This window comes from Zalophus californianus, chromosome 1 (assembly GCF_009762305.2).
Source record: "Zalophus californianus isolate mZalCal1 chromosome 1, mZalCal1.pri.v2, whole genome shotgun sequence".
In the NCBI taxonomy this organism is placed as follows: domain Eukaryota; kingdom Metazoa; phylum Chordata; class Mammalia; order Carnivora; family Otariidae; genus Zalophus; species Zalophus californianus.
In genome coordinates, this window is record NC_045595.1 from 356,318 (window position 1) to 379,814 (window position 23,497).

At 60.6% G+C, this 23,497-nt stretch overlaps 1 protein-coding gene and 1 pseudogene across 2 annotated transcripts; one reads left to right on the forward strand and one right to left on the reverse strand.

Moving 5' to 3' along the window:
- Positions 1 to 419: 419 nt before the first annotated feature.
- LOC113918954 (mitotic spindle positioning) lies at positions 420 to 8,046 on the forward strand. 2 transcript variants are annotated; one of them, XM_027587907.1, is made up of 5 exons: positions 420 to 501; positions 4,064 to 5,819; positions 6,154 to 6,284; positions 7,154 to 7,192; positions 7,717 to 8,046. In XM_027587907.1, exons 2-5 carry the CDS (start codon positions 4,118 to 4,120, stop codon positions 7,804 to 7,806), a joined length of 1,962 nt encoding a protein of 653 aa, XP_027443708.1. In that variant the 5' UTR covers positions 420 to 501; positions 4,064 to 4,117; the 3' UTR covers positions 7,807 to 8,046. The 2 variants fall into 2 exon arrangements, with proteins under 2 accessions (XP_027443708.1, XP_027443709.1); XM_027587908.1 differs by lacking the exon at positions 420 to 501 and adding an exon at positions 946 to 1,019.
- A 14,349-nt stretch (positions 8,047 to 22,395) lies between these two features.
- LOC113917917 lies at positions 22,396 to 23,232 on the reverse strand (annotated as a pseudogene).
- Between the last annotated feature and the right edge of the window lie 265 nt (positions 23,233 to 23,497).

Genomic DNA, 23,497 nt, shown 5'->3' on the forward strand with positions numbered 1-23,497 from the left:
TGTCCCCGTTTCAGAGGAGGGAACAGACTCAGAGAGGCTTAGTGGTGTTTGAACCCGGGCCTGGCGGAACCCCCCGCACCCCCAGAGACTGGCAGGCTGGGCCTGACCCAGAAAGGGGCTCTCTGGGGTAATAGTCCCACAGGGTGGGCTGAGCCAGGTGGCATGGGGGCGGGGGGCTGGCTCAGGCCCTGCTGTGGGACTCTGGGCCGTGACACCCCCTCTCTGGGATGCTGGAGAGCCTGGCAGTAGTGAGAAAGAGGCCTCCCTGGGTTCTGGCGTGGCGCCTGCCCTCTGCCCTGTCCGGGTATCGTCTTTCTCCCTCCTTCTCTGGACTTTGTTTCCCGAGCCCGGGTGGGGCCGGGGAGGAGGGGGTGCACCAGCTTTCCCCAGGCGGGGCCCTGTCCCCTGGCAACCTGTGGGCAGGGCGGCGCCAGGTGTCTCTGTGCCTGTGGACAGAGTCGGAGCCAGGCTCAGAGGGTGCTGGGGGCCAGGAGCCAGCAGGTGAGGCCAGGGACGTGGTGTGGGGGGCAGCATGGACACCAAGTTCAGGCAGGGGAGGGGTCCCGTGTGGGGTGGGGCTCGTTCCCGGCATAGGGGGTTCGTGTGCCCCCCTGTGGGATCCTCGGGGTGCAGGGAGGGGGTCCCGCATTCCCCACCCCAGCCCCCTCCAGCTGTGCTCTCAGGGGCTGGGGGGCCTCCCTTGCTCTGTTCACCCCTGGCTGTCTCTGAGGTCCTGGGGGTCTCTACCCTTCCTGCCCCACCCCCAGCTGGGGGAGCAGAGGCTCAGTCCCTGAACGTTGCTGGGGCCTCAGTCTCTGCCTTGGGCTTCAGGTCCCCAAACCCAAGAACCTTGAGCCCCGAGCCTCCGATGAGGGGGTCTCATTGGCATTCTCGTTGGTTCTGAGAATTCAGGAGGCTTCTGGAGGAACGTTCATCAGTGCTGGCTGGAAACTTGCTTGCGGAGGCCTTGAGTGGCATGTGACACCCCCGTGGGGTCCAGGATCGGGACACCCAGGAGTGTGGGTGGGGCAGTCTCAGCCTGGGAGAGGGGCCGGCCGGGAGCCTGCAGGCCTGGGGCAGAGACTCTGTTCAACAGAGTCTGGGGTCTCCAGGGGTTGGGGCTCCACCCAGCCAGGGTCCCGGGAGGGCCGTGCCCCGAGTGACTGGGCCCCCCCGAGACGCTCCGTGCCGTGTGACCTTGCCCCGTCTGAGCCCCAGCCCTTCCAAAGGGCCTTTGTTCAAGGGCAGGAGGCCAACCGTGGTGACGAGGAAGCAGGCGTGCGGCACGAGGGGCCATAAACCCCGATGGGGTCTGGTATGCGTATGATGCGGGGTGCGGCTGGGGAGGAACAATGGGGTGGGGAGCTTCCTGGAAGAGGAGGAGGCTGGGAACAGAGGCTCAGGCTTCGGGCCCTGCCCTTCTGTCCCTGTGTGACCTTGGGTGAGCCCCTTCCCCTCTCTGGGCCTCAGTTCTCTCTGCTCCCGTCACAGGGCCCTGGGAGGAGCAACCACGGTGCAGCCGTGGGAAGACCGCCAGGAGGCTTTGCGACTCGTTACCACTCACCCGTGCCGAGTCTCTGGGGCCCTCCCTGGGGCCTCACCCACCCAGGCTTGCTTGCTCCTCCTTGGGCCCCGCGTGGTGCAGTGTCCTCCCAGCTCACACACGGGGAGACTGAGGTGTTGCAAGAGGGGGTGCCTGCCTGAGATCAGTGGTGGATCCAGGGTTTAAAGAATAATAATACTATCAGCAACCACCATGGAAGCATTTAGCTGGCACCTACTGTATACTGGGTATGGGGCACGACTGCTCGGCAGGCTCTCAGCGTGGAGCCAAGTGCCGTGGTGGACTCTACCTGCGGTCCAGGTGTGGACACTGAGGCTGGAGGGGAGCAGAGGGTTTCCCAAGGACACTAGCCAGTGGGGCCCTGGGGCCGTGAGCCCCAGCCCCAGCCCGAGCCCCACCCTGCTGGCCTCAGTGAATCACCCAGCAGGAATGGCCCGGCCAGAGGAGGAAGCAGTGTCCCCACCCGCGCCCCACCCGACTGCAAGACTGACACCCTCCAGGCAGGTGGTTCTTTTTCCAGGAGTTGATGCCCCGTGTGGCTTATAGACCCTGCGGGGTGAACGTCCACTTACTCACTCAGCAAACTCCTGCGTCACCTCCTCCCACGCCTGCCCTCCGCGGGGATCTCCAGGGCCTGGGCACAGACCTGCCCAGCCCTCGGGGTCAGCACCGGGCTCGGGGCTGGACGGCAGGCCCCGAGGGGCAGCCAGGGCTGCGGCAGAAATGAACCTGACCCCAGGTCCTGGCCACCTGGAATGGGCGGTGTGTGCAGAGACCACGCCCTGTGCAGTCAGTCTTTATTAAGCACGTGCTGTATACCAGACTCTGGGCTGAAGCTGGGAAGGCTCATCTGGGCCACCAGAGGACAGGGACCTGGGCTGATGGCCTCCAGTGGGAGAAGACAAGACTCAAATATGCTTACCCCCCTTTCAGAGATGTACCCACCCCTGTGAGTTTCAGGGAGAACACCGCCATGGGGGCTGTGCGGTCACGGGGACAGGGGCTCAGTCCCCAAGCCTGGGGTTTATTACCCAGGCTCCCTTGCTTTTTTACCGTTTTTCCAAGAATGGTTTCAACATTTGATACATACAAAAGCCGACGTGATACGTCCTATAGTTATAACATCGTCCCCAGGGTGGACTTCACGGCGCTTGATGCCACTTCTCCAGTTTCGGGGGGGGGGGGGCTGCATTTTCCTTTTTTTTAGAGCTACAGCCTTTACAAGCAAGTTGGCCAGAAGACAGCCGATGTACATAGTAACACTGACAGATCTGGGGGATGGGCACAGGGGACAAGGGCGGCTTGGAGAGCTGGGAACCGCCAGTCTTCCTTCCTCAGCTGTAGAAAGGGGACGCCTAACTTGGGTGCTGGGTCAGGCAGCAGATGAGGCTCAGACAACAGGCTCCAAGGGCAGGGGCAATCTTGGGGGGCTCCCTGGAGGAGGTGTTGTGTGGGCTGCAGGTAAAAAGCCTGTAGAGGAGCAGAAATGAAGGTCCTCCAGGCAGAAGGAGTTGTGGGAGGAGGAGGGTTTGGGGTAGGGATGCCTGTGAAGTTTGGGGGTTTGTGCGGAGGCCAGATGAAGGCCTTGAGAGCTGCAGGTGAGGCTAGGAACCAGGGGGCTATGAGATCAGGTGCGTGACCTTGGGGGATGGGGCTCCTGGAGCTGTGCTCAGCAGAACTCCGATGCTCGCAGGGGTGCCAGCCCCCCTCCCTCCAGGGCACTGAGTCGGGGTGTGGCCCAGAGGCTCCATGGCCTTCCTGGCCCCAGGACAAGGTCCAAGGTGTTCCCTAGCCTGTCCTAGCTTTAGGGCACGGAGGGAGGGGACCGACTGGGATGGGACAAAGTGTCCCTCTAAGCAGGTTGGGGGAGGGAACCCTGCCACCGGACATCAACTGAGTCTCAGTTTCCCCCCGTGACATCTCTTAGTGAGGGGCAGGCCCGCTGATGAAGAAAATCACACCAGGAAAGAACCACAGAGGGTTCACCCTGGAAGAGAGGCCGGTGCGCGTGCTCGCGGGGGGTCCGGGGAGGCGGTCTGGGGATGGCTTTGGGTCTGGCCATGGCGAGCTGGGCCGGCGAGGGCAGCAGCAGGAGCGGGGCACCTGCAAACGTCAGGCACTCAGGGGGCAGACTGGCGAGCCAGTACAGGAATAGGATCCAGGTGTGGCTGGATCCAGGAGCTCAAACAAGCCCAGCGGCCAGAACAAGTCCAGCTGGGAGAGGGTCTGCTTTTCCCAGGTAACTGCCAAGTCTCAGATCAGGCTTCTAGGTCCGCGGCAGGTTGGGTCACATGTCCATCCCTGAGCCAATCACAGAGGCCAGAGGGTAGAGTGCTCTGATTGGCAGGGCCGGGTCATTTACCCATCCCTGAGCCAATCACAGAGGCCCTTTGGCCAGGACTTTGCCCTTGTCGGGGCTGGAAATTGTGCCGCTCCCCAAGACAGGTGCTGCGTCCTGCTCTATGACCAGTTGGCCCTTGTTCCCTTTTCCTTCCTCAGCGAGCCCGGAACACCTCCGCCCCAGGGAGCCGTGGGGAGCTGAGACCCCAGGACATGGACCGAGTGACCAGATACCCCATCTTCAGCATCCCTCACTCGACTCGCCTGGCTGGCCTGGACCCCGATGGGGACACCAGCTACACGTTTGAGGTGGTGGATGTGGCGCCGGCGGCCAGGGGCTGGGGCCAGGACAAGCCACAGGCGTGGCCGGCCGACCGAGAGGCCCCGCTGAACGCGGCCAGGACTGGGGCGTCCTACAGCCCACGCGCCTTCCCCGGCCGGTCAACCCCGTGGACGCTCTCCTCCCGGGAGGGTGACAAGGATGAGGAAGCGAAGACCTACCGCCTGGACGCTGGGGACACCCAGCCTCGGTGGCCACGGGACCTGGAGAAGGAGCGCTGGGCGGTCATCCAGGGCCAGGCCCTCAGGAAGAACAGCTCGGTGGCCACGCTCCATGGCACCCCTGGCCACCCGGACCCCAGGAGCCCCGGCCAACCTCAGCCTGGGCCCCTGGAGGAGAGCGCCGTGGACAGGGAGCAGATCGACTTCCTGGCAGCGAAGCAGCAGTTCCTGAGTCTGGAGCAGGCCAATGAAAGGGGCCCTCTGCACCCTCGGGCTCGGGTGGCCCCTGCCCCTGCCCCTGCCCCACCGGGGCTCAGTCAGGCCCCCAAGGCCTCAAGTGGGCTGCTCCTGCCCAATGGGTGTGATGTCCCGCTGAAGCCCCAGGAGAGGGAGGTGCTCCTTCAAGAGAAGAGGGTCTGTGGCCTTCCGGCTGCATCTGGCATCCAGGCTGCGGATGACCCCGGCTCCCGGTCCCAAGTGGGGTCCCCGGAGCTCCCCAGGGAGACCCCCATCGAGCGGGAGATCCGGCTGGCCCAGGAGCGGGAAGCGGACCTGCGGGAGCAGAGGGGCCTACAGCGGGAGAACAGCCAGCAGGAGATGGTGGAGATACCCAGCAGGCCCCTGCTGACCAAGGTGAGCCTGGCCGCGGCCCCACGGCGGGACCGAGGGCGCCCGTCACTCTACGTGCAGCGGGACATGGCGCAGGAGACGCAGCGCGAGGAGGACCACCGGCGGCGGGAGGGCTCCCAGGCCACACCCAGCAGGCTCTCCCCGGCTCCCCAGTCTGGGCTCAGGAGAGCCCTTAGCTCAGACTCCATCCTGGACCTGGCCTCAGACAGGGGCACGGCTTACCCTGCCCCAGAGGTGAGGAAGGTGGGCCGCATCCCGGCGGATGCCTACCAGCCGTACCTGTGTCCTGGGAGCCCTCAGCAGGACTTCGCAGCCTTCCACGTGCACGGCAAGCCCTGGGGTCTCTCTACGGATGAGGCCAAGGCTGCGGGCTCTCCAAGGGCCACAGGGTCTCTGAGGCATCTCTTGGAACCCTCTGGAAACCCCCTAGGCATGAAGCCGGAGTGCTCCAAGCCGCCCCAGGGGCGCCTGCAAGCCCACGGAGGTGTCGTTCGGTGGGACTATTTCCACCTGAGCCCCCTGCGGTTCAGGGTCCCAGATGTGCCCCCGCGGGCCGAGGGCCCCCGTGTCCGAGGCTGGGAGGTGGGGGGGACCCTGGCATCAAGGCTGCAAAGGTCCCAGTCGTCAGAGTTGCTGGAGAGGGAGGTGGAGAGCGTCCTGCAGCGCGAGCAGGAGGTGGCCGAGGAGCGGCGGAATGCACTCTTCCCTGAGGTTTTCTCCCCGCCACCTACCGAGGACAATGACGGCAGTGACCAGGACTCCAGGGGCTCCTCTGCGGCCTCGGGTGAGGACGGGCCGGGCAGTGGTGGCTTTGCTCTGGGCTCAGAGGCTGGAGCGGGGTGTGGGGGGGTTCAGGAGCGGCTGAACGTGGGGAGCGTCTGGGGGACCCCGTCCACGTCCCCGGTCGACTCTGCGCGCCCGTCTGAGCTTACGCCCTAGATCCTGGACAGAGGTGTCAACTGTGCCTTGGGTTTTTGCTTTATCAGCGTGGATGCTCAGTCTCTAGGTGCACACGGCTCACAGATGCTGTGTCCTCTCTTGGCCCGAGACTGAGTGTCCCAGGGTTCTGCCTTCCCGGGACCCGGGGACTCTCCCTGATGCCCCTTCCACCCCCACAGGCATCGTGGGCAGCTACTCGGTGCCCAAGTCCCACTTCTTCAGCCCCATCCACCTGCACTCAGGCCTGGTGTGGACGGCGGAGGCCCCTGCCGAGGCTTCTCCTGAGCAGAGGAAAAAGAGGGAGCAGCGGGTGAGTCTCAAGCCCAGCCTGCCCCCCCAGGGCCTGGCTGAAGTCTGGCACCCCCTGAGGGACACAGGACAGTTGAGGGAGACTCAGGTGGGACCTGGGTTGACGCCTGCCTCCCTCACCGCCCTGTGGGAAGCTGTGCCTGTCCCCCCTGCACAGGAGTGCAGAGTGGGTACACTGGGTGTCTCTTCACGCCCGGGTTTCCGCCGCAGAGGCCATGTACGCAGGGCCCCCACTTGGGGTCATCCCCCTGAGTCAGTCTGCAGGAGGGGGACCGTGGCCACGTAGCCGTGGCATCCTTACTCCCTCACTGTGTGCGTGGCCCTCCGACGCACCGGGCCTGTGGGGCCCTAGAGCCATGTCTTGTCACACCGGCCCAGGGGCAGGTGGCTCGTGAGTTCCCACGCAGGGACCTGAGCCCGGACCTGGCTGCGCAGCCCACATCTCCCCCCGGGGCGGGCTCTCCGCGGCCGGCGGACAGTAAGGACAGCGGCTCTAGCCTCCCGCCTGCCGCTCACAGTTGCAGGCCTGCCGCTTGGGGTGCGGGACGTTGGCAAACCCTCGCCCCTCTCTGACCCTCAGGCTCCCCTGCTGTAAAATGCGCGGGACACTAGGAACGCCCCCCGTGAGCCTTGGTGCGGGGCCTGGTGCGGGAGAGCTCAGCGAACACTGACTGTCTTTATTATGACAGCGATGTTTGGGAATGGGGCTTCAGGCCATCACTGAGGGGAGTCACTGGGGGGAGCGCACGGTGCACAGCATTGAGTTTGGGGTGATGGCGGGGCACTCGGGGGGGACCGTGCTGGCCCAGTGGGCTCTGGGGTGTGGCGCGGGCACAGGGCGCGGGGCTGATGTGTGTCCCCTCCCTGCAGTATGCCGGCATCAAGTCCTTAGACCACATCGACTCAGAGGTGAGTGTGCCGCTGGGGACGGGGCCCCAGCCTTCCCGCCCCGCCTGTGCCCTCTGCCTGGGCTGTGGAGCCCCCCGACCCAGCCCGTCCTCTGTGTGCGGACACTTGGATCCTTCGTGGCTGCCTGGGGTGGGTTGCACTGGGACCTTCCCGTGGGTACAGAATGTGAGCGAGCTCTGCGTGCCGCCTCTTTACCAGGTAGCAAAGGTTTGGGGCAGATCGGGCCCAGGATAAGGCATTTTTTTTCTGGGAGAGGGACTCATCTGAGACGGCCACATCAGTGGATTTGTGGAATACGTTTCTCAGCTGGGTCCAAAGTGCCAGACCCCAGCACTTGACCTGCTGTGGGTCTCGGCATGAGTTGGCACATTCCTTGGTGCTATTCCCAGAGGTAGAGGGTCTGAAATAGAGGAGGGGAGCGGGCCTGCTTTGCTTCCTGCTCTAGATGCCTCCTACAAACTGGCAGTGGGGAAGTTGTCCGGGGGGTCAGGATCCCGATGGGGACTCGGTGCCTCCTCTTACAGGTCCTGGAAGCCACGCGGGTGACCCACCACAAGAATGCCATGGCGAGGCTCTGGGAAGCCGGTATCTACACCAGTGTGAGCCAGGACTGAGCCGGGGGACGGGGCACCCTTGCCCCTGCCCTGCCCCGTCGGAGCTGCTGAGACCATCCCGGGCACCCCTGCCCCTCAGGGCACAAGTCCCTGTTGAAACGCAGCTCCGGACAACCACGGATCACGTGCCGCCAATCCCGAGGGTGGACGTGTTTTCAGATGGGAGGGTTTTCTTTGCTGTTCTTATCTTCCTGGGGAAATTGTTCTGCTTTCTGTGTCCAAAGCTGGGGATGAATTGGGCTTCTGTCGACTCGACTCTGCTTCTGAGGCTTTGCCGAACACCCTCGGGTCCAGAAAGGGAGGAGACCGGCTCCCCCCACTGCAGATGTGACTGTGCCCGCTAGTCCGAGGGTGGAGGGGCTGCTTAGGATGGAGGCACGGGCCCTGGCCCTTGAGGAGCCGCAGGTCTGAGGGGGGAGCACCCAATTTCAGGGTCTCTGTGCCACCCACCCCGGAGCCCCACCCCCGTGGCACGCCCAGCAAATCTCGGGCATCTGGGGCCCCATGGGGAAGGCCCCACACCTGGTGGCGAAAACGGCCTGATTTACGGGCTGAAAGGGGCCGTCTGCTCCAGCCCCAAACTGCTCGACTGTGCCCACCGTGAAATAACGCTGCCGTGGGTGGCCGGCCTGTCCCGTCCACCCCAGCCCGGCCGCCGGGTCCACCCCAGCCGCCTCGCTTGTCGAGTGGCTGAGGCCTCCAGGCCCCTGCACCACCCACCCCGCAGCATCAGCCACGGCAATCACGTGCCGCACGCGTGACCCTCCTGGTGGAGGGAGGGTGGGGGGCGTCACTTCGGTTCTGTGTGTGTGCAGGGCTCACTCCCGGGAGACGTGTCATTCTGGGCAAGGCTGTGGGTGCTGGACCCCAACCCTAGCTGTGCCACTGCCCTCTGGGGAGCCTCGGGGCTCCCCAGAGCGCCCGTGCCTTGGTTTCCCCTCCACACACAGGGACAGCACTGGGACCGGCCTCCCGCCCGTGAGACGCACTCTAACTCAGCGCCTCAGCCTCCAGGCCCCTCCCGCCACCCCCCTCCGCAGCTGCTGCAGGGAAAACCGAGGCAGCTATTTCAAGAAACCCGTCCTGGAGACTGCCCACGTGGGCTGGGGGGCGGGCGAGGGCCTGAAATAGCTGGGCGGGGGCAGGACTGTGGGGGCCCTGAGGGCAGGGCTGGTGCAGGGGGGCTGCCTCAGGGCAGAACACACAGGCCGAGGGAGGAGGCAGGGCCCCAGTCTGAGGGGGGAGGCAAGGTCTGTGTCCACGGGGAAGCCCCGGTCTGAGGGGGGAGGCAAGGTCTGTGTCCACGGGGAAGCCCCGGTCTGAGGGGGGAGGCAAGGTCTGTGTCCACGGGGAAGCCCCGGTCTGAGGGGGGAGATAAGGTCTGTGTCCCTGGGGAAGCCCCAGTCTGAGGGGGGAGGCAAGGTCTGTGTCCCTGGGGAAGCTCCAGTCTGAGGGGGGAGGCAAGGTCTGTGTCCATGGGGAAGCCCCAGTCTGAGGGGGGAGGCAAGGTCTGTGTCCACGGGGAAGCCCCGGTCTGAGGGGGAGGCAAGCTCTGTGTCCACGGGGAAGCCCCAGTCTGAGGGGGGAGGCAAGGCCTGTGTTCCTGGGGAAGCTCCAGTCTGAGGGGGGAGGCAAGGTCTGTGTCCACGGGGAAGCCCCCGTCTGAGGGGGGAGGCAAGGTCTGCGTCCCTGGGGAAGCTCCAGTCTGAGGGGGGAGGCAAAGGTCTATGTCCACGGGGAGAGCTTGGGCCTTGCGGAGTGCCCCTCACTGGCCAAATTCAGCTTCCTCTGAGATTCCTACAATTCTGTCCTGGTTCCAAGAACCAGATGTGCGCCCCCCCCCCCACCCTCAGGAAGGCAGTTTCAGGCCCTCAAACACAGCCCTGCGATGACTCTCATGGGCTCCCCCACCGTCTCCTGCCGTGTCAGCCCACTGGTGCCAATAAAGCCTGTCCATCCGGCCCAGGACGTGCGAGCCTCCCGCGGCCACTGTGACAGACCACCGCTGTCTGACTCTCTGACAATCTGGGCTCGGAAGTCCTAAAACCCCGGCGTGGGCAGGGCTGGTCCCCCCCGGGACCCCCGGGAGACCCGGCTCCGGCCTTTCCCTGGCCCGCGGCTCCCCCCCATCCTCGCCGCCAGCCGCGCGGGGTCTGCCCGTCTCTGGGACTCCCACCCTCTGCCTCCCCCTCGGGAGGACGCCGGGAACCTGGGGTCACCCCTTCCTCGGGGGCCCTGACGAGGTCCCCTCTGCCGCGTGAGGGGACACATCCAGGGACAAGGACGGGGACGTCTCTGGGGCCATGACTGCGCCCACCACACAGTCTCCTTTCCCCCCTCTTCAGTTAACCTTCCCTTGCCTCTGCTCAGGGCTGCCTGGGACTGAGGTCACGTCCAAGGCACCCAGCTGAGGTGCAAAAGTCGGGGCTCCCCTGTGGCCCCTTCTGTCACTCCCCGGCCCCGCCACGCTCTCTACACACAGGCCGTGTCCCCGAGGGGCACGTTCATGAGTCATCTCGGTTGGAAGACATCTCCCCCATTGTCCCAGCACTGAGACCATCTCATGGTGGGACCAGCTCTTGTGGACAGTAGACTGTCCTTGGAGCCCAGAATGCCCCCAGCACTGTGGCCTGCGAAGGTTCCCCCAAATACAGAGCGACCGAAGGGCAGTGATGTCCTCCCCAAACGTTGTCTGTTTCCGTCTCTCCCACAGACTCTTCTCTGTCCTTGAGCCCTGCTCTGTTCGGTGGGTGACATAGTCCGCAGAACCCGGAGGCAGCTTCCCCAGCTTGAGTTTGAAAGGGGGCCTTATGGTCTGGCCCCGCTGCCCTGGGGGGGAAGGGGCCGGCAGGTCACATGGTGGCCCCCGGGTGCAGGAAACACTGTCTTCCAGACCGGGGCCTGGCCAGCCCCCCTGCAACCTGCCCAGCTCCATCGTGTGCCCGGTCTGTCCACAGAGGGGCTCAGTCGGGGGCATGGGAGCCACTGGGGCAGAGGGGCCGAGCCATTTGAGGCACTGCGTCGGTTCTAGCCGCTGGGGTGCCTGCCGGCTGCTCGACCCTGGGGGGGGTGCCTGAGCAGGACAGACACAGCCTGCTCCCCCAGCCAGGAGCCAGGGACAGTGTTTCCTGCACCCCGGGGCCACCAGGTGGAGGGAAGACATGTGTGTCCCATGGGTGCATGATGGCCACGTCCCCTCCCACCTGCCCCCTGCCAGGGTGACCAGGGCCACCTGTGGGGGTCCCCGAATGTGGACGGGGGAGCAGACAGACCCGTCGCAGGGGCACAAGGCAGTCCTTTGTGTGTCCGGCCTGACTGATTGACCTTTACACGACCAAGTTCCTCAAAAAATTAAACATAGAACAACCATGTGACCCAGTGAATCCGTGTCTGGGTGTGTCCCAGAGAGAGAACTGGAATCAGGGACTCGGAGAGATACTTGCACCCCCGTGCTCACAGCAGCCTAAAGAGAGAAGCCCCCCAGTGTCCACCCACAGATGAGGGGTACACACGGCGCGGTCCGTCCCCACGCGGGAACACGCTCCAGCCTCAGGAAGGAAGGGACCCTGACACCTGCCACGACGCGGAGGGACCCCGAGGACACCGGGCTCAGTGAGAGGAGCCAGACCCAGAAGGACACATCCCGCAGGAGGACCCCACTCCCAGGAGGTCCCCAGAGGAGCCCCGTCCACACAGAGAGGAGAGGGTGGGAGCCGGGGCTGGGGCAGGGGGTGGGGACAGAGTCTCCGTGTGGGGAGACGGAACGTTCTGGAGACGGAGGGTGGGGGTGGCTGCAGGACCGAGTGAGTGTGCTTCATGCTGCAGAGCTGTGCGCTTAGAGACGGTTATGATGGTAAATTTTGTATTATGTGTGTTTTAGCAAGATTTTTAAAAACCGAAAGAGAAAGTATTCACTCTTGAAAGCATACGGCCCTTGGGAACCACCCAGAGGAGGTTATGATTTGCCAGCTTAAAAAAAATTAGAAGTTCCTTAAAACGTGCAGTGTCCTCTGAGATTCTTGATCTCGCAGGTAGGGGTGAGGCCAGCAGCCTGACGGGTGGGCTGTGCCCTCAGGACGCGGCGGAAGTCCTGTCCTCCTGCCAGGCCTCCACCTCCCAAAAGGTCCGCGCTGAGGAGTCTTAGGAGGATCTCAGAGGACGGAGGCCTGGGAAGAGGAGTGACCGCAGAGCGGGTTGGGGTGGTGGGGGGGGGGAGGCGGGAGTGGGGCTGACCCCTGTGCACGCACCTGCACCTCGGAGACCCCGCGTCTGCGGGTCCCTGGCGCCCCGCGCGGACGGACGTCCTTTCCCGCGTATCTCGGTCCAGGAAGGGACTCTCCCGAGTCCGTGCACCGCGCCCTGGGTCCCGCTGGGCTCCCCGTGCAGCCGAGGCCAGCCCTGGGGGTGGGCGCCCCCTCACACATGCGGAGGCGGGGCTGCTGTTTGCTGGGGTGGCGGCTGGGGTAAGCTAAAATTCAGACTACTCAGTTAAATTTGAATTTCGGGCCAACAATGACTGACTTCTTTAAGTACGCCCCATGCAATATTCGGGGACTACTTATGCTTTAAAAAATCCGCTCATCATTTACCCGAAGTTCAAACTTACTGCGCGCCCTGTACTTTTATGTGCTAAATCTGGCCACCTCCTCCTTCCCCTGAGGACCCTGCAGGAGTCCTGGGAGCAGCAGGAGGGGGTGTCCCCGGGGTGCAAGCTCCGGCCACACTTGCTGGGGCCCCTGCCTGCCCCCAGACTCAGCACCGAGGGGATGGCGGAGACCAGAGGCGGCAGGCCCCCGGCCCCGAGGGGTCTGGAGGGGTCTGGAACGGCACCGCAGGGAGCTGGGGGAGGGGGGGAGGAAGGGGCTGGTCTGGAAATTCAGTTGCCCACAGTTAGGATGTGCTATGCGTAACTTAAAAACCAGACGCTGATTATTATAGGAAAGGGCCCTTTGGCAAATTGGCCGTGTTAGCTAAGTAGTAACAAATTTGCACACACTTAGAGGCTTAACTTGACACACTTATGTTTCTCAGGACGTCGGGTCGGTGGTCCAGCACAGCGCATCTGGGCCCCGGCTCACGGCCCCACAAGGCTGTGATCGGGTGGAAGGACGGGCTTCGGGCTTCCAAGCCCCTTCGCGTGTTGGTAGAATTATGTTCTTGCTCTTGTGGGTCTGGGATCTCTGTTTTCCGGCTGGCTGTCACAAGTGCCTGTCTCATGACCAGCAGTTTGCTGTCCCACCTTTTTAAAGACCCCTGGATTAGGTCGGGCCCACCAGCATGATCTCCCTTTTGAGAGACTCAGAGTTGACTGATTTGGGGACCTTAATTACATCCAAAAAGCCCTCTACCTTTACCAAATCCCACCCACACTCAAGGAGGTACACCGGGAGTGTCATGAGGTTGTGGGGGAGGGCAGGAATCTGGGGGCCACCTCGGAATCCTGGTCATCTTGAAAACCCAAGGTGGACCTTAGGACGTGGGCTCTGCTGCAGAGATCGGGCTCAGACCTCACCCCCAGGTCCTACTCATCGGGTTAGCGTAAGTCGATCAGCTCTTTTCCCTCTCCAGGACTCAGTTTCCCTGTCAGAAAGGGGGGCAGCCCATCACTCCCAGGATTTGTGGGCAGATGCAATGAAGCGAGGAAGACTTCCTCGCCCTCGGGGTCTTAAACCGGCGGCTGGAGGGCCGAGGTCAGAACTCAGACTGCTTTTACTCTGCCATCAGCGTCTTACATTTTTTAAAGATTCTTTCAAAGAATTTGCGCAATTAAAAAATCAGGACACTTTTATTAAAACCTGGAGTTCTCGATTATTTTGAGAATTCCCTGTTCTCTGGCCAGGGCAGACTGGGTTTTAGGGAGCCACACTGGCCCTGGGTCCACAGCTCACAGCGAGGTGCATGCTAAAGGCCCCAGGGGCGCCAGGCGCCCTGAACCAGCAAAGACAGGGCCGTCGGGGACCCGGTGTCTTTCCAGCAGGACCCAGTTCACAGTAAAACCCGGGCCTTCCATCTGAGGCCACTGGCAGGGTGCCTGCTCCCTGCTCTGCAAGGGTGGCTCCTGCCACGGGTTAAATGGGGCCCCCCAAATTCATGTCCACCCGAACCTCAGCACGTGACCTTCCATGGAAGCCTTTGCAGGTGTGACTCGTGGCGTTCAGTGAGGTCACCCCGAGCGGGGCAGGCACAGGCGGGGCCTGTGCTCCTCAGCGTGCAGATCTGTGACCTAGGCCGATCCCTGGGGTTTCCAGCGCCCGCAGGACGTCCCAGCATGGAGCCAGCGTGGCCCGTGGCCCGGGCATCTGGATCGCCACAGCGTGGACGGATGCAGGATGTGTGTATGGTCCATGCTGCTCCGTGGCATCTCTCTGCCGCTGGGAGCATTGCTGTGTGCTTCCCGGGGTGGCTCACAACACCAGCTGTCCTCTGATGGCTCTGGAGGCCGCAGGGCTGTGTGCCCCAAATCTCCCTGTACCGCCAATCAGGACTGGTGGGGGCACAGAGGGCCGCCGGAATAACCCGGGAAAACGTCCCTGCCTCGAGACCCTTAGTCACATCCGCAAAGACACTTTTTCTAAATCAGGTAACATTTGCAGTTTTCTTTTTTTTCCCCAAAGATTTTATTTATTTAATTGACAGAGAGAGTGAGAGAGGGAACACAAGCGGGGGGGTGGGAGTGGGAGAGGGAGAAGCAGGGAGCCCGACGCGGGGCTCGATCCCAGGGCCCTGAGATCATGACCGGAGCCGAAGGCAGACGCTGAACAGCTGAGCCCCCCAGGCGCCCCACATTTGCAGTTTTCTGAGACTGGCGTCTATCATCTTGGGGGCCGGTCATCAGCCCGTGGCCGTGTGCGTGTCAAAGGCCCCCCGACCGAGCTGTGTGAGAACACTCGGCATCCAAGCGTCCAAATAACCTCGGGAAGCTTCTTCCACACCCACAAAATGTTCCCTGTGATAAGCCTCGTGTCTCTAGAGCCTAAAATATCGGTGGGTCTTGTCATCAGTGACCTCTTGGCTTTGGTGAAGGTCAGTATCTCATTTAATCCCATCGACACTCCCTGAGGCTTTAGGTAACTCACAAAGGGGCACACAAGTGGTCAGTGGGGGCTGGGGTTAGTACCGAAGCTGGATTTGGCAGCTGCCAAAGAGTCTTTCAATCGCAGGAAAAACAGACTGAAGCAAACTCAACTCACGGGCTTTGACACAACAAGAATTTACAGGTTTGTATAACTAAAAAGTCAAAGTAGGACTTCAGGCTCAGCTGGTTCTAGGACCCAAACTGGGTATTTGGGTTTCCCTTCACTGTTGAGAGCCCCAGGTTCAAGTCCCCACTCTGTCTCGAACCCCTGAATGATCATGGGCAAGGCGCACCTCTTCTTTCAGCCGGGGGTGGGGGAGGGACATGTTTTGAGGGTTACCAGGCATCGGGTGTACAGTCAATGCTGAAAAATGTTGGCTCTCGGCTCTTGTTGCTATTGACCAAGTAAACAAATGAATCCTCACCAGACAACCGGTGACTTGTAAATACAATTTCCCGGTTGGAGGCTGAGAGCACATGCACACTGCCACCAGAGGGCGGCAAAACACAAACCATATGCAGCAGCTCCCCCCCACCCCCAAGCCGGTCTAGGGCTTCTTTCAAGTTCCCGCTCCTATAATTGGCACACATTTTCCCAGAGCCCCCTGACGGCCCAGATGGGGGTAAAGGCAGTCCCAGGCCCACAAAATGCCCCAGGCTGGGGAGATATCAGAGAGGGGAGCAGTGGTGGACTGAACCTGACCAAGCTGTATTAGAGGAAAACATGCCCTTTATACATGTTTCTCTGTATCCAAAAATCTTTCAATGGGTATTTTTTTTTAGAACATTGAAGTAGTTTAAAAAAATGTTGAAAAACGGAAAAGTAGGTGTGTTAAAACATCATTATATATGTATATAAATTTTCTTTTAATTTAACTCCAAACAGAATTTGTAATTTTGGTCCTGGTCCCGCCTCTGTGAACCCTGTTTCCTGCTTGGGGTCGGCTGGGCAACGCCAGAGAGTGCCTGCGGCAGAGAGCCTCTGGCAACTGCGGAGACTTCCAGGGGCCCAGTGCACAGATCCTGTGGGGTTCGGAGGGAGGCAAAGTGGGGCGGAGGGGGGAGAGGGTGGCTGGGGGCTTCCAGTGGCCCCCGAACCGGCAACCCCTCACTTCCCCACGGGCCCTCCCAGCTCCCCCGCCGTCTCCCCAGCATCACCCCGTCTCCCCTTCGCCCCGTCCCCCTCCCCCCACCACCCCTCCTGCTCCACCAGCCCCCCACCGTCCCTCCCATTTCACCTCCCCTCCTCACTGTTCCCTCCACCATCCCCTCCTTTCCCCACCCCCAACCCCCTGCCGTCCCCCACCTTCCTCCCCCACCCCTACTCTCCCCACTGCTGCCTCTCCATCTCCCCGCACCTCCCCGCACCTCCCCAGCCTTCTCTCCCAGCCCTGCAGTCCCTCTGTCTCCCCCATCTCCATCCCCCATCTCCATCCCCCATCTCCCCCTCCATCTCCCCCACCGCCACCCCCCATCTCCTCCTCCCCCCCACAGCGCAGTCCCCTCCCTCCTCGTCTCCCGGAGCCACCCGCGGTCTGTTCTCCCCGAGGCCGCCAGAGGGCGCCGGTGAGCACCGACTTGGGCAGGTCCCTGCTCTGCCCGCAGCCCTCCAGGGCTCCCGGGTGCCTCGGCGTAAAAGCCCCAGTCCTCTCCCGGGACCCTGCGCGACCTGCATCCTCTCTTTACCCATCACTCGCTCCGCTCCGGTAACTACGGGCCTCCGGTAACTCCTCCAACAAGGCAGGCACGGTCCAGCCCAGGGCCTTTGCACCTGCTGTGCCCTCCACCTGAACAGTCTTCCCCAAATGCCCCTTCAACTGGTTCCCTCAACCCGCTCAAGTCTCTGCTCGACTCCCCGTTATCACATAGCAGCTCCTCAGTAAATTCTACTTGAATAAATGAGCACCTGTGAGGCATCTGACGAAGACCCCCAGGCCCAGAGAGAGGCCGCCTGCAGGACCCAGGTGAGGTCGGCCTGTGGAGGGACCACTGGGTTTGCTCTCAGGCTGCCGCCACAGGCCAGGCCCCTCTCGGGGCTCCCTCTGCCCTGACCTCATGAGGTAAAACGAAGTCACCGAAGGGGGCACCAGCCCAGGCCCACCACACAGTGGGTGCTGAATACATTTTTACTGGGTGACGCTATGGAGGAGGAGGGTCCCTCGGGCAGCCCTGTCCCTGGGCTCCACACGAGGAGAAGGGGTGGTCCCCGGAGCTGCCCTCTGCCTGGCCTCTGTCTCCCGCCCTGTCTGCTTACAGGTCTGCGGGCTGGGGGGCAAGTCCCTGACCCCCTGACCCTGCAGGCATCCGGGGCCATGCGGCTGGGGGCTGGAATCTGCAGCCCCCGAGTGGGAGAAGTTGCTGGGCCTCTCTGTGACCCTCATCTGGAAGGTGGGGGGCGGTCGTGCTGTCGGAGAGTTTTCTGTCGAGCAATCACAACAGTGACAACAGCAGACGCCCGCCAGGCCCCTTGCGCAGGGCTCACCCGGCTGCCTACGTGGCTGCAGGCAGGCGCCCAGCCTCACAGTCTGATGCTGTTAGCAGCCACCTTCATTGTCCCCGCTTTTAAAAATCGTGGTAAAACCCACACAACATAAAACTAACCACTAACCATCTTTGGGGGGTTTCTCAGACATTCACAAGGTTGTGCAAACATCACCTCTGTCAACTCCCAGAACATTCTGGCCCCAAAAGAAACCCTGTCCCCATTAGCAGTCACCCCCCCATCATCCTCCTCAGCCCCAGGTAACATGTATTTGCTCTCTGTCTCTATGAATTTGCCTATTTTAGGGATTTCAGATAAATGGGATCACACACCACATGGCCATTCGAGTTTTTGGTCCATTTTCTTAAATTAGGTTGTTTGAGTTTTGTCATTGATTTGTGGATGTCCTTTACATATTCTAGACCCTCCTCTGTTGGATTATGCACTGCAAGTATTTTCTCCTGGTCTGTGCTTTGCCTTCTGACTTTCCTAATGGTTTATTTGGACAGACCAAGTTGTTTAAAGTAAAATATTACATGTTTTAATTAGAAATAAATTTTACAGGCAAGGAAGCTCACGTATGAGTCACTGGGGAGTTAGTCTGCCAACCGCGGCTTCAGGTTTTCCACGTGGAGGGCAGAGGGAATGAGCTTGGCTTCATCCACAGATGGAGATGAGGTTGCCAGAAGCACCCTTCCTGACCTGTGGGGGGTGGTCACCCGGGGCATCAGCCCCAGCTCTGCCCTCCTGCCCCTGGTGTGTGTAGACATCTGCCAGGGGTGTTTCTGGAAGACACAGCCCTTGGCCCTCAGAAGGGTGCTCCTCAGTGGATCTGCTGGTTTGGCATGAAGCTCTCCATTTGAAGTTAGAAAACCTCATTTCCTGCCAAGGCGAATGGAAAAGGCTGGGGACGGGGAGGCCACTGTTTATGTCTCGTCCACTCCGGCTGGTCAGGCATTGGTGTAACCACACGGTGTGGAATGCAAGCGACCGTGGCCACCCACGGGGTCCTGGAGGCCATGTGGCACGGGGCCCAAGCTAGGTCCTCTAGCTCTTCCCCCAGGGACAGTCACTGCCCAGCCTTTCTGGGCTTTAAGTGCGTGGGGTCTCATGATCCTGCCTCCAGCTACCTACCCCAAAGAACTAAAAGTAGCTGCTCACAAAAACCTGTACCTCGCTGTTCACAGCAGCCGAAGAGGCGGAAATGAACCAAATGTCTGTCAACAGACAAACGTGTCCCCCAGACACGGGAGCGTCCCGCGGCCGCGGACAGGAGCGAGGCGCCCACACGCGCGGCCCCGGGGATGGACCCCGAGCCCACGACGCTCAGGGAGGGAACCAGACCCAGAAGGCCACACGGGGTGTGAGTCCACGTGGGTGACACGTCCGGAACGGGCTCATCCGTGGACGGGAAGGGGGCTCGTGGGGGCCGGGACCCCTCCCCGCTAGACCGGGCCTGGTCTTCTCCAGCAGACATGCTCGCTCGCTCGCTAGCTTGCGCTCTCCCCCTCTCCTCCCATGCCCGTGCCCTTCCGCCCGTCCAGGTGCGGCTGACCCCCAGGCAGGGGTGCATGTTGGGAAGAGCCCCTTTGGCAGGTTTCTGTGGGCACGTGCCCCCAGGGAAACTGTGACCACAACCCGTAGACTGTTGAGTCGGGCCTTTAAAATGTGTCTTATAGGGCGCCTGGGTGGCTCAGTCGTTAAGCGTCTGCCTTCGGCTCAGGTCATGATCCCGGGGTCCTGGGATCGAGCCCCGCATCGGGCTCCCTGCTCAGCGGGAAGCCTGCTTCTCCCTCTCCCACTCCCCCTGCTTGTGTTCCCTCTCTCGCTGTGTCAAATAAATAAATAAAATCTTTAAAAATAAATAAATAAAACGTGTCTTAGAATAAAATTGCCCACACAGGCAGCTTGACTGAGTGTCCAGGAAGGCACCAGGAAGTGTCCTGGCAGGCCCGCCTGCGGTCCTCTGTCCGGAACCAGCACCTGACTGCGCTCGCCGACCCTTCCGGAGCAGGTTGTGCGGGGTATGCAGGGAGAAGTTTTGATTCCCTTAACGCACGCTCTGGCTGTGGCCCTGCTTGATTCGGGCTCTCCGGCCTCGGGTCCTGCTCCAGCCAGGCCACCACCTGCCCCTACCCTGTGGACGCCAGTGCCTGAGCCCCCACCCACGTTCGGTGGTCGGCGATGGCCCGGCCCGGGCTGGCAGACAGGGAAACCGAGGCTCAGGAGCTCACAGAGCCAGCCCATGGCTGGGGCACAGGCCGCCTCGTTGGGGTGAAGCCCTGTCCGGTTGTTTGGTTTTCAAGGACAGAAGGCACGCATATATGTAAGAAAATGAATTGAGGGCACAGAAGACAGAAAGTCTGCCTTGGGCCCTGAGCCCCGGCCTGGGCTCTCCAAGGGGCAGTGGCCACACTCGGCCGGGAAGGACCCCCTCAGCGCAGCCAGGGCAGCAGCTGCGAGAGGACGTGGGGCTCCTGCTGGTGCTGCCCGCCGTGCCGTGTCATTGCCAGCCTGCCCCGGGTCCCGTGGCCCCAACAGCCCTGTCGCTGCTGCCCGCGGGACGTGGGGGAAGGCACGTCCCTCTGTGGTGGAGGCCCTGACCTGCTCGGATTCCTCTAACCCTTGGACGAGGCTTCCCTCTTGTCCCTCTGGCACCCAGGGGAACCTCAAACCCAAAGGGAAAGGGCGTTCTCTTGGGGCCTCAGTTTGTCTGCCTGGGAAATGGGCCTGAGCAGCGGTCCTTAACTCAGGGGAGGGAGAGGGGTTGCGTGGGGCTGGGAAACTGAGTCCCCACCTGCACCCGCCAGCAAAGGCCAGAGTGTCTGGCCAAGAAAACCGACACTCTGGTTATTGCCATTACTTTGTTAGGGGAAAATCTTGCCACAGGCTTAGGTTTTTAGGGACCTTTTTAGGAGGCAGACGGCACACATCCCCCGACTGGGGAGATGCCCCGTGGGACACAGATCCCCCCCCCACCAGCCTTCACGGGGCCAGGGCTGGGGGCTTAGGTCAGTCACGCCTTCCCGGGAATAAAGACGCACCAGCTTTGAGAGCCAGTCGGCAAGGGCCACGGAGGTAAAGGCAGGGAGGGCGTTTGTCCCGGGGCGGTGGTGGCCCTCCCAGCCCCTCAAAGGGTCCTGTGCAGGCACGGCTGGCTGCCCAGGAGCCCGGCGGCCCTGACCACACCCGGGGCCTGGGAGGTGCCACAGGTGTGACCTTGTCCCAAGCCTGGGGACCCTCCCGCCCGCCCCACAGCCCGTCTCTCACGCAAGCCCTATTTATAATGGGAACCATGGAAACTTCTCCAGGCTCCTCTGAGCCGCTCTCATCAGTAAGTCACTGGCAGGACGCATCATTCCTCCCCAGGGAGCATCCAGAGGCCACCGCGCCCCGCTCGGGCTTTGCTGGGATGTTAGAACCGCCAGTCAGGCCTTCCTCAGAAGTTCAAACGTGGGAATCCCATGTGACCCCGAAATTCCCCTCCTGGCAAAAGTGAGGAACTGAAATGAAAACCTAGATCCACATGCGTGTTCGCAACAGCACGACTCGAGGCAGGCAGACATACCCAGGTGCCCACCGCCCGTGAGTGGACACACAACGTGGTCCATCCACGCACGGGAGCGTCCCTCGGCCACAAGCAGGAGCCAGGCGCCCACACGCACTGCCCCGGGGACGGACCCCGAGCCCACGACGCTCAGGGAGGGAACCAGACACGGAAGGCCACACGGGGTGTGCGTCCACGTGGGTGACACGTCCGGAACGGGCTCATCCGCGGACGGGAAGGGGGCTCGTGGGGGCCCCGGGGGTTGGGGAGGGGGACAGGGTTGTTTTTGGGGTGACAGGATGTTCTGAAGTTAATGGTAGTGATGGTTGCCCAACGACAAATACACTAGAGACCATTGGATTCATTTATGCAACATGGAAGGATATGACAAAATAATGTCTGTTTGGACACAGGAAAAAATGCTCCACATCATTCGACATCAGGGAAATCCAAATCAAAACCACAATGAGATACCACCTCACGCCAGTCAGAATGGCTAAAATTAACAAGTCAGGAAACGACAGATGTTGGCGGGGATGCGGAGAAAGGGGAGCCCTCCTACACTGTTGGTGGGAATGCACGCTGGTGCAGCCACTCTGGAACACAGTATGGAGGTTCCTCAAGACGTTAAAAATAGAGCTACCCTATGACCCAGCAGTTGCACTCCTGGGTATTTACCCCAAAGACACAGACGTAGTGAAAAGAAGGGGCACCTGCACCCCAATGTTCATAGCAGCAATGTCTGCAACAGCCCAACTGTGGAAGGAGCCGAGATGCCCTTCAGCAGATGAAGGGATAAAGATGCGGTCCATATATACAAGGGAAGATTACTCCGCCATCAGAAAGGATGAATACCCACCATTTGCACTGACGTGGATGGGACTGGAGGGGATTATGCCGAGTGAAATCAGTCAAGCAGAGACCGACAGCTATCATAGGGTTTCACTCATGTGCGGAACGTAAGGAAGAGTGTGCAGGACCACAGCGGAAGGGAAGGAAACTGAATGGGAAGAAATCAGAGAGGGAGACAAACCACGATGGACTCTTTTTTTTTTTTTAAGATTTTATTTATTTGAGAGGGAGAGCGCACAAGCAGGGGGAGTGGGCGAGGGAGAAGCAGGCTCCCCGCTGAGCAGGGGACGATGAGGGACTCGATCCCAGGACCTCGGGATCACGACCTGAGCCGAAGGCAGACACTTCACGGACTGAGCCACTCAGGGCACCCTGAAAAGAGACTTTTTTTTTAATATACATAATTTTATTACAAAATTTTTTTTTAAAAACAAAATGCAACATTCTAAAAAACCCAAAATTTACTACTGATACTAATTCCTACAAGTTTGCTGTGCTACAATACACAAGTCAAGAAATTAAGAAAACCATTAAATATTTAGAAACATTCAACATCCAGAAGCTTTAAAATCTAACCGTATGTAGTAGCCCCTCAAAAAGCTACAACTTGCATTTTTAGAAAAGTATCTTCTCTACAAAGAATCTTATCAGCTATACAAAAATCTGTACAGTTTTTATACTGAAGCTAACATTGAGCCGCACTTGAATTCACATTCTTAGCAAAACAATTGCCTGAGCACACACGCACACTCCACACGTGTCGTTACAGCACAGCCATTTATTCTTCATCTCCCTCCTCTTCCTCATCATCTTCATCTTCTTCCTCCTCTTCCTCTTCCTCCTCATCCTCTGGTTCATTCTTCTTCTTTGAACCTGTCGGCCTGCCAGGGCCCTTCTTCCCGCTTCACCTTTGCCCTTGGCGCGATGTGCAGCAATACCCGTTTCATACTTCTCCTTCAGCTCAGCTGCTTTCTGTTCATATGGTTGTTTGTCTTTGGCTGACTGTTCAGACCACATTTCACCCAATTTTTCTGCAGTATCCCCAATGGATAAACCCGGGTGTTCACTTTTGACCTTTGGGCGATGTTCAGAGCAAAACAGGAAGAAAGCAGACGGAGGCCTTCTAGGAGCAATGGGATCTTTTTTCTTTCCTTTCTTGTCACCTTTGGGAGGAACACAATTTTTCATCTCCCTGTCATAGCGAGCTTTGTCACTTTTTGCCATATCTTCAAATTTTGACTTTTCCTTTGCAGACGTGGTCTTCCATCTCTCCGAACATTTCTTGGAGAATTCGGCGAAATTGACGGAGGAGTCTGGGTGCTTCTTCTTGGGCTCTTCCCGGCAAGTCTGCACGAAGAAGGCGTACGAGGACATCTCGCCCCGCGGCCTGTTGGGGTCTCCTTTACCCGTGGTGACAGACGGCGTCTACCTGGTGGTCGCTTTTTCTCAGAGGCCCACGGAGAGGCCGGATCCACCAGAGGCGCTTCCTTCCCAGGGCTCCGGCGTGAACTGGTTTATTGCTAACGCAATCCTCAGCCTCTTGTTTCTGAAAAGAGACTTTTAATCACAGAAAACAAACTGAGGGTTGCTGGAGGGGAGGGGGATGGGGTGGGGATGGGGGATGGGGTAACTGGGTGAGGGACATTAAAGAGGGCACGTGAGTAATGAGCACTGGGTCTTACATAAGACTGATGAATCACTGACCTCGACCTCTGAAATCAATAATATATGTTAA

What these genes read in the sequence shown, in the direction of transcription:
- LOC113918954 (XM_027587907.1), top strand. Translation starts at nt 4,118, where the DNA reads ATGGACCGAGTGACCAGATACCCCATCTTCAGCATCCCTCACTCGACT. An exon ending in GGGCTCCTCTGCGGCCTCGG is followed by an intron (nt 5,820 to 6,153) that starts GTGAGGACGGGC and finishes CCACCCCCACAG; the next exon opens with GCATCGTGGGCAGCTACTCG. An exon ending in GGAAAAAGAGGGAGCAGCGG is followed by an intron (nt 6,285 to 7,153) that starts GTGAGTCTCAAG and finishes CCCTCCCTGCAG; the next exon opens with TATGCCGGCATCAAGTCCTT.